The sequence below is a fragment of the Triticum urartu genome, chromosome 6 (assembly GCF_003073215.2).
Source record: "Triticum urartu cultivar G1812 chromosome 6, Tu2.1, whole genome shotgun sequence".
NCBI lineage: Eukaryota > Viridiplantae > Streptophyta > Magnoliopsida > Poales > Poaceae > Triticum > Triticum urartu.
This window is the reverse complement of record NC_053027.1, coordinates 133,412,870-133,422,259: the sequence shown is the minus strand read 5'-3', so window position 1 is coordinate 133,422,259 and position 9,390 is coordinate 133,412,870. Positions and strand designations below refer to the sequence as shown.

Genomic DNA, 9,390 nt, shown 5'->3' with positions numbered 1-9,390 from the left:
CCTTGGGTCAGATCCAGATAACCTTTGTTTAATCTTTCCACAGAAAAGTTACAATTCCCGTCCGTCAACTATCATTGAGTTCAGCTTGGGTCTTTCTAACTCGAATACCACACAGCGCTACCGCATCAAAGCTGTCCATGTATCGTCTCTCTCCTTTTCCCATATTATTATTCCCTATCTTTTCCTCTGTTTCCTCACTTTTCCATTCTTCCTTCGCTTAAAGAACGAGTTTGGTCGGCAGGAAGCCTGGCTGTGTACTTTGAGGATTTGCCACACGTTTGCCCGCACTTTGAGGATTTGCTCTCATTTTTATTGACACTGATGATTTTCCATAACTTTGCCAAAAACTTGAGGATTTGAGGATCATCAATGCCAATAAAAAAGAGGGCAAATCCTCAAAATGCAAGGAAAAGTGTGGCAAATCCTCAAATTCCCCCAGTAGAAATCTGCTATTGTCACTATGCCTTACCAAGAAACGTGTTTCAAGTCAAAGTGAACTGCTACTTTGACCCCTCTAGAAAGGCGATTTTTTGGGGAAATGAATTGTTTCTTTTATGAGATTTACTAGCTCGAGATGTTATACCAGCCCGAAGAGGAAAAAAATTATATGAGACCAGGTCTCGCGGTTAGCAGGTGAGACCCATCCTGATGGATGACACGTAGCATTCACAAATCACAAAGCATCTAATCTCCCCCCCCCCTCCCCGATTTTAAGTGAGGGGTGGGGGATGCTTTGTGATTTGTAAATGTCACGTGTCATTCATTAGGATGGGTCTCGCGTGAGACCTGGTCTCATAGAATTCTTTTCCGCCCGAAGAGGAGCCTCTAGTAGTAAAGATTATATGAAATCATTGGCCAGATGAGAAGTTATCATTCTTTTCCAGAGCCACAATTTGCTTCACATATCGTGGCCGTTGGCGTTTTATAGATTTAAAAAAGATTGCTCCGTCGAGGCAGAAGCCCGAGGACGGCATTGAACTCATAGTGTGTCGCCGGTGGATGCAGGAGGAGAAAACTTTGACACCACCAAGGACCTTTTGAAAAAAAACACAAAAATAAGGTGAAATTCTTCGATGCACGAAGCGAACTACAGTGCCACACTATTAAAAAGAGACAGCTTTGAGTTTTCAATTTGAGCAGTGTAGCAGCCACAGTACCCAGGCGGGACCTGAATATCTTTGCTATGATGCAGTCTAGAGTCTAGACAAGAGCAATGCAGAAATATGCCGGCTGATGATGGTTATCTGATGAGGTCATATTATTATCCTGAAGAACTGACGAGCACAAGTGGGCCAAGAATTCAACAAAAAACTTCCCTGACAGATTCCATCAGATGGACATTTGACCCTACCATGCTTTGTCCAGTAGTTCAATGATGAGTCAGGAAGCCCTAAGAAGGATCCAGGAGCTGATCTCGAGCTCATCTGCTCCCAGATGAACAGTAAATTCAATGGCTTTTTTACACTAAAGATGATGAAATTTTCTGTAGTTTGCAAAAAATCATGCCGAGAAGTCGCTGAAAAGCAAAATCAGAGCTCCCCCGAAGTCATCTCGGCACAAAAATTTACAAGCTCCTAGAAATTATCATCATATTTTTAGTGTAAAACAAATTCAGACTTTATTTTTATTTTTTACCATTTGTTTCGGATTCATTGTTCATACACAGGGAGCAAAGGATCTCGGGTGGAGAAACGCCGCTCTGTTCTCCCAGAAACACAATACGGCATCAACTTCTCATCCGTAAACTTGCCCCCAAAAAAGAACTTCTCATCTGTCAATATAGATTATCATCTGATAGTTAGTTGCAAAGGATTCCCTCAAAAAAAAAGTTGCAAATGAGCTCAAATACGGTAAAAACAAGTAGAAGTTTTCTCAAGAGAATGAATTAATTGAATAGAGAAGGCAATCCTTCTTTGGGAGAATTTTCATTACACAAGTGTTGATGCAAAGATATACAATTCACATTCTTTCGACATAATTTCTGCAGGTGACAAAACAGTTTACCCGATGCCTCTCATGTCACCTGTAGCCCAATATTCACTCGTCTGCTACATCTGGCACCTGCCTCTCATGTCACCTGGAGCCCAATATTCATTCATCTGTGCTACATCTGGCACCTCCGATTCCCCAACATTTTGCTTACAATCTCTTCAAGCTCTTCTTCCTGGCGTCCATCTTCTTCTTATCAGCTGGGCCTTTTGTAGCAACAGGTCCTTCCTTCTTGGGCAATGCCGTAGATGGTCCAACAGTGGGCTCAGCGGGAGCATTCTGATCCAGCGAGTTTGAGCCTGGCACTTTGGTAGCAGCAGTAGCACATAAAGCCATGGGAGCCGATGGTGCAATTTCGCATAGATTTGTTGTGCTTGACTGATCCACGTTTACAGAAGTCGACTCGGAGATAGTGCCACTCTTGGGCTTAGTCTTAGGTTTGAGGGCATGAATGCTGGTGTATAACCTGCATATAGTGCAGTGTAGACAGTTAATAAGTGTTCTGATTTTTAAAAAGCTATAGCAATGGCATAAGAAGAAAAAACATCACATCCATAGTCACCTAGACAGGCACAATACTCTAAATTTTGACCAAGCAGAAAGAAAAACTCAAAAAGGGACCCCCCATATAAAGTGAAGGCAGATAGAGATGTCTGCTAGGTGTCCCTTGTCTATATTGACAAAGTGATACACTGATGCTCGATAAAAAGTCAAAAGGTAACCTTGCATGCCGAGCATAGTCTGCATAGTTCTCAAGTAACATCTTTCCAGCCTGCTCATTGAGCGCAGATTCTGGGAATGGTTCAATCAGTAGGCATCTCACCACCTTTTAGAATGTTAAAAAGAAACCGACAGTTATAAATCGATAATTACAGTTGATGTATGTATTACCCCTAGCAAAACTAGGGCCAAACATTGTTGTAGTATGTACTTACCAGTAGAACATGCCTTAATCCATGAGTAGGATTCCAATCCTTTTTCAACGTGTTAACGCAGATCTCACCACTGCTCGATATGTTTGGATGGAATATTTTGGTCACAAAAAATCCTAAAAAGTGAAGGACAAGTTAAATATTTACCAAGAAATAATCAAGTTGATGCATCTTCTCAGGCTTTCATTTCATGAGCACTTGAGCAGAAAAAATAAATGGCGCGCAAAAGATAGCCAGACCTTTCGGTGGGGATTGAGGGAAGTCACGGGACAAGACTAGCTTCATCCGGAAAACCCCATTCTCATACGGAGTCCCGCCTGCATCATCTCCAATATCCATTTTCCATTAAACAGTATAATGAAGAAGTAAAAAAATTACAAATTCAGATTATGACATAATTCTTTACAAAATGAACAAATTTTTCAGTATTCAGTTATGAACACTAGCAGCATATGAAAAACACATGGAAAAATTATAACAAAAGAGGGAAACATCTTGATTTTTTTAGTGTTTATAAGCCATTTTAGTGTTTATAAGCCATCAAAACCTATTAATTGTAACATTACCAGGGCCATCTATATCTGCACAAATACTTGTGAAGTCATCGTCATTCACAATCACTCTAATCCCTTCTGGAGGTGACTGGTCAAGATTCTTCAATTCTTTAGCCAATTGCCTGATGACATTTGGTGGGAGGTTTTCGTTGGTTGCCTTCATAAACATGAACATTCCACATTAAAATCATGTTAACAGCACATCTTCCTAGCAGAATGTTGTCATGAACATCAAAACATTTGCCATGAAAAATGAACTGTAATAATCACCATGGAAGCAAGATGGCAAATAGCTTTGTTCTGGCTTCGCAAGCAACTTTACTGAGCAGATGTTCTTCCACAATAGTGATAAATTTCTGATAACAGATGCAGCCTACAGGAAACAGCAGTTAGCGTCATGGTTGGCAAACGATGCCAAGAGATCAAAAGCAAGCGTATTAGAATGAGTTACTTTATAATATGTCTGAAGCCCAAGAGACTATACTTACAATTTTCAAATTTCATATGGAAGATATTATGAGCAACAATTATTATGCTTAATTTCACACATGGCTTCTGCAAACATTTCTCAAATTCTAAGGCATACAAATAAATGCCGAAAGGCTGAAAGGTACGAGTGGGTGGAATCTACATTCAAACGAGAGGGGTATTTTTCTTCTAAGATTTTTGGGAGAAAATTTTCAATAGCTCTCTTTGTATGTTTGCCTGTTGTCTGTTACTTTTGTTACATGTGGTGACTAGCAAAGTTAATATTTTCAACCTACAAGTATTGGGTTTGACCACACAGACGTTGTTTTCCACTTTCCACAAAACATGGCTAGTTTGATTTAAGCATCCATACTGTAATATCCATTCCTAGAGCATTGTTTTTAACCACACATGTTTCTATCTTAATAAAACATTCTGTTTTCACTTATTTAGATACAGTTTTTTTCTCCAGATGACCTTTGAAAATCAAGTATCTACTGTTGCGGCTTGACGACAATCTAAAGAACAAATTGCACTGCCAAAATAATTCTGTAGGACTTGGATTGTATGCACGAATGGCTAGACATTGATCATAGCATCACATTCACATGTGCCTTCTTTGATTTAAATGACTTCCTAACTAAATAGTGCCTGACTGGTGATGCACATCATGCCATTAGCAGTTTAGCTGTCTAATTCATGCCATTGGCAGTTTAGCTGTCTAATCCCACATACATAGGACCCAAACCCTAGGGTTATTTCTCAAACTTTACGCCGCCATCACGATCAGTGATTGAGGAAAGGGGAACCAACATAGCAATTAGCTTCAGGCTCCAATGCAGTAACAAGCATAATGGCAAGAGCGCACAGATCATATTAGCCATCTTTGCATTGTTTAGGAAGCGATTAAATCATAAAACTGGTAGGTAATCAGTGCAGCTGACTGTGTGGCGTTTCGATTGAACTAAGCACAAGGTACTATGCTTGCAGGTGAAGACTACTTGCACCCAGAGTTAAGTTGCTTGCACTTTCGTTAACCCGGTTCTTCTTTCCATGGACATCTAAAGATCAGAAGCAGAACTCCCCACTAAAACCATCAATTCCCCCGGCCTCTCGGTTTGTGAGCATTGTTTCTGCAGGCTGCAACTAACATATCAGACTCGCATGAACCACAAAGCAAGTCTGTCCAGACTCAAGCTCTCTCCCCAAGAAACCCGTGCCATACCAAGTAGCTCGACTTCTTACAGATCGCCGCCCCCTACCATGTGGTTCTACAAAAGTACGCGTCTATTTGCACACACGAATACCAATCGAGAACGATACCGCGAACTCCCCACTAGAAATCTCGAACCACTCGTCGCCTCGCTTGACAGAACGGGCAAAACCCCGCCACCCGCCTGCTTTCTCTGCACAATCCGCCGAGACAATCCAAAATCACCACTCGCCCAGACTCCAAGCCCCCCAAAAATCGACCCCGACATCCGCCAACCCTACCGCGGATCGAACTGAACCAGCAGATCACGAGCAGGCAACGCACGCGAGAGCCACGAAACGGCCCGGAACAGATCGGCTCAAACCGCAGCGAGAGACGAATCGGGGGAGGGATCGGCGGGCCGCCGCTTACCGGAGGAGGAGGGGGAGGAGCGGCCAATCTGGGTCGGAGTCGCGGGGAGGGGAGCGGAGCGGCGCGCGTCGCAATGATTGGAGCGCGAGCCCGTGGAATTTGGGGGCGGAGGGGGTGACGTGGCTTTCAACCAGGCCACGGAGCGGGTGTACTTGTAGGGGGTCGCCACCGGATCACCGCGTCCGCGGGGGAGCGCGGGTGTGGGGCCCTGGAGCGTGAGACCGTGAACGGTCGGCGGCATAGCCGTTGGAGCCGTGCCACGGCGCCGCCAGCTAGGCGCGCACTTTTGAAATTATGGCAGCTGCGGCCAGCGGGGACGGAGATGCCGATGCGCGATGAGTCATCGGGATCGCTGATCGGCTGTGGACCACCGATCAGATTGTGGAAGGAAACGGTGGTAAGACGACGAACGGGGTTGATTGATTGATGAGAGCGGCGCCTGTTGTGTTGAGTTGTTGGCAGATTCTGAATTGAATTTGCATCTCGACGTGGATCGCCGGGTGGTCATGGACCGTTTATCTCTGCTGGTAATGTCTCATTAGGTAGCTTCCCTTCACGGTTTAATTTCGTCTGATTTATTTTTATTCGGCTTTTTTCGTCTCACCTCCCACCACTCTCCCTCTGCCCTCCCCCACCACTCCGGTTCTCCTTTCTTGTGTGTAATCCTCTTATCTTTTCTGGGTTATTTTGTGTGCTTTCTGTGAGAATAGAGTGTAGCTTGGTTGGCAAGGCGCGGTAGTTTGCAGCTAGCCCACCAGGGTTCGAGTCTTGACTCAGACGCTTGGTGCTCACGGAGTTTTCTTCTTTTATTAAAATAGAAAAAATGACAACAGGCTAGTCTAGTCCGGGTTAGTCTCGTTTTTTGTGTGCGTTTCCTGTTGAACATGTGTAGTGTCTCTCCCAGAAAGTTCAATTCAGAATCTGCCAACCCCTCCACCTACTCCAACCCCTTCGTCGGGCCGGACCCCGCTGGCATCCGCGACATCAACATCCACAAACACGTCCCCTTCGTCCTCGATGCCATCGACTCCACGTACTTCGTGTGGAAGACGTATTTTCGCTCCTCTTCCACGAGAACAATCTCGTGGATCATGTTGACGGCACCGTTGGTTCTCACGCCATGGTGGGCGACTCCGAGTGGACCGCGATCGACGCTACGCTCATCCGATGGTTCTTCACCACCATCTCCAAGGACCTGTTTCACACGGTCGTGAGCGATGGTGATGACGCCCGCGCTGTGTGGGTCAAGCTCAACAGCCTCTTCACCGACAACAAGCTTCAGCGCTGCGTTTTTCTGCAGCAGGAATTTTTTGACTGTCATCAGGATGAACAGTCCATCGATGACTACTGTCGCCGCCTGAAGACATTGGCGGATGAACTCCATGACATCGGCGCCAAGTTTGATGACGACCTCCTCCTCAGCACACTCACCGCCGGCCTCAACGAGGACTTCGGCAACGCTGCCTCCAACCTCACCTTGATGTCGGAGCCCTCCTTTCCCAAGTTTGTGGCGTACTTGCGGTTGGAGGAGCGCCGGATGAAAGGGGTGAAGAAGCGTGTGCAGCACCACGCCCTCGCCGCCGGCACCTCTCGTGGCGCACCGCCGCCAACACCCCGTCTGCGTCCCGGCAGCAGCAGCCGCCCCGCGCCCACGAGGTTCTTCCCCTCCCGTCCGTGCCCCTCGCCCCTCCCGCTACCCCCAGCAGCAGCCGCAGGGTGGCGGCGCGCGGGGGTGGGCGCAAGCAGCAGCAGTAGGCAAACGAGGAGGCCCCTCGTCAGCAGCAGGACACCCCACCATGGACCTACAGTACCAACCCGTGGACGGGTGTCGTTCACGCATACTTGATGCCGGTTCCTCGGACTCTCGCCCCGGGCATCCTTGGGCCCCGTCCGGCGAGCCATCAAGCGTACCTCGCCACGCCCGGCGCCGCCCGCTACCTGGCCCTCCCTGCATCGTCGGCCACGGGCGGCTATGGCCCCGCCCTCGCGCCTCCTTATGGTGGGTTCTACCCGCCCCAGGTGCCGCCATCGTAGGATCCTGCCCTGCTCGCCGCCCTGCACTCGGCTCCGTCACCTAGCAACTATGGTGGCGGCGGTGACTGGTACATGGACTCGGGTGCCATTGCTCACATGACAGCTCATCCCGGTAACCTCATGTCTTCCACTCTCGTTCATACTCCCACTCGCATCACCGTTGGTAACAGTTCCTCTTTACCCATTACACATGTCAGTCATATGTCGTTTCCTTCCACCTCTACTCCTATTAACATGTCGAATGTTCTCGTCTCTCCTGACTTAGTCACCAACCTTGTTTCTGTCCGTCGCCTTGCTCGTGAGAATCCTATTTCTATTGAATTTGACGATGTTGGCTTTTCTGTGAAGGATGCCCGTACACGGATGGTACTCCACCGATGTGATAGCCACGACAAGCTCTACCCGGTGCATCCTTCCGCCGCCACCGCCGCCCGTCTACCCGCCGTTGCCGCTAGCGTCGACCTTTGGCACGCCCGGCTCGGTCACCTCAACTCCGCAGTTTTGCGTCAAATTCTTTAGAGTTTTTCATTCGTCTTCCCTTTAGCGAGTCTACACACATTTCCACTTTTCTGTTTCAGTTATTGCATAGTGATGTTTGGATGTCCCCGGTTGCAAGCAACACGGGTTATCCATACTATTTGGTGATATTGGATGATATTTCCCATTATGTGTGGACATTTCCTCTCCATCGCAAGTTTGACGCTCTTGCCACACTCATCGCTTTTTACTCCTAGGTCACCACATAGTTTGGTCGTCCCATCCTTGCCCTACAAACTGACAACGGAAAAGAGTTTGACAACGTTGTTGTCCGTAACCTCCTCGCTTCTCATGGCACCATTTTTCGCCTCACTTGTCCTTACACGTCCCATCAAAATGGTCGCGCCGAGCGCGTCATTCGCACTCTTAACGACTGCGTCCGCACGTTGCTCTTCCACGACCAGTCTCCTCGTTAACATCTGGTCGTGTCGTCCTCGCTGGAACTATGCTCCTCACCAATTCCTCTTTGGTGCGGCTCCATCTTATGATGGTCGTCGCATTTTTGGGTGTCTCTGTTATCCTAGCACTGCGTCCACCACTCCTCACAAACTCTCGCCCCCCGGTCGGTTCCTTGCACCTTTCTTGGTTACCCTCCCAACACCAAAGGTTACCGGTGCTATGATCCAGTGTCCCACCGTGTTTATACATCGCGGCACGTGTACTTTGATGAGTTGGTGTTCCCGTTTCAGCCAGTACCATCCCCCTTGGCGCTTCCTACGGCGCGGCTCGCCCCTGCCACCACCTACGGCGAGCCGCACCCTTCGCTGAGCCGAGCCCTGCGCCTGGCCCTGCCCGCGCTCCCCGCACCGGCCGCCCCCTCCCACCGTGCACCGGCCGCCCCCACCCGTGGTGCTTCGGGTGTGGCTGCCCCGTCAGGTGCCACCGCCGCCGCGGCCTCCGGCGCCCATTCGGGTGAGGCCGCCCCATCGGGTGCCCCCACCGACTCGGCCTTGGGCGCCCCCTCGGGTACCCCCGAGAGTGCTCCCTTTGCCGCGGCCTCCGACGCCCCCTCGGGTGCCCCCTCGTGTGTTCTCGTCACGGACCCCTCGAAGTCATCGGAGACCGGGTCGACCTCCTCCTCGTCGGTCTCCCCCTCGGCTCCGCCGGCGGTGGTTGCACCCCTCACTCGTGTGGTCACTCGGGCTTGGACTGGGACATTTCATCCTAGCACGCGCTACACCTTCGACGAGTACGTGTTTGCCACGTCTACTGATAACCCACAAGTATTGGGAATCGCAACAGTTTTCGAGGG

At 48.7% G+C, this 9,390-nt stretch overlaps 1 protein-coding gene across 4 annotated transcripts; it reads right to left on the bottom strand.

The window, feature by feature from the left end:
- Nucleotides 1–1,867: 1,867 nt before the first annotated feature.
- LOC125517248 (ubiquitin-conjugating enzyme E2 22-like) lies at nt 1,868–5,718 on the bottom strand. 4 transcript variants are annotated; one of them, XM_048682426.1, is made up of 7 exons: nt 5,568–5,718; nt 3,746–3,848; nt 3,488–3,632; nt 3,161–3,247; nt 2,925–3,037; nt 2,712–2,815; nt 1,868–2,455 (listed from the first exon to the last, which is right to left on the bottom strand). In XM_048682426.1, the coding sequence occupies exons 2-7, from the start codon at nt 3,746–3,748 to the stop codon at nt 2,140–2,142; spliced, it is 768 nt and encodes a 255-aa protein (XP_048538383.1). In that variant the 5' UTR covers nt 3,749–3,848; nt 5,568–5,718; the 3' UTR covers nt 1,868–2,139. The 4 variants fall into 4 exon arrangements, with proteins under 4 accessions (XP_048538383.1, XP_048538385.1, XP_048538384.1 ...); XM_048682428.1 differs by having other exon boundaries at nt 3,161–3,238; XM_048682427.1 differs by lacking the exon at nt 5,568–5,718 and having other exon boundaries at nt 3,746–5,053.
- Between the last annotated feature and the right edge of the window lie 3,672 nt (nt 5,719–9,390).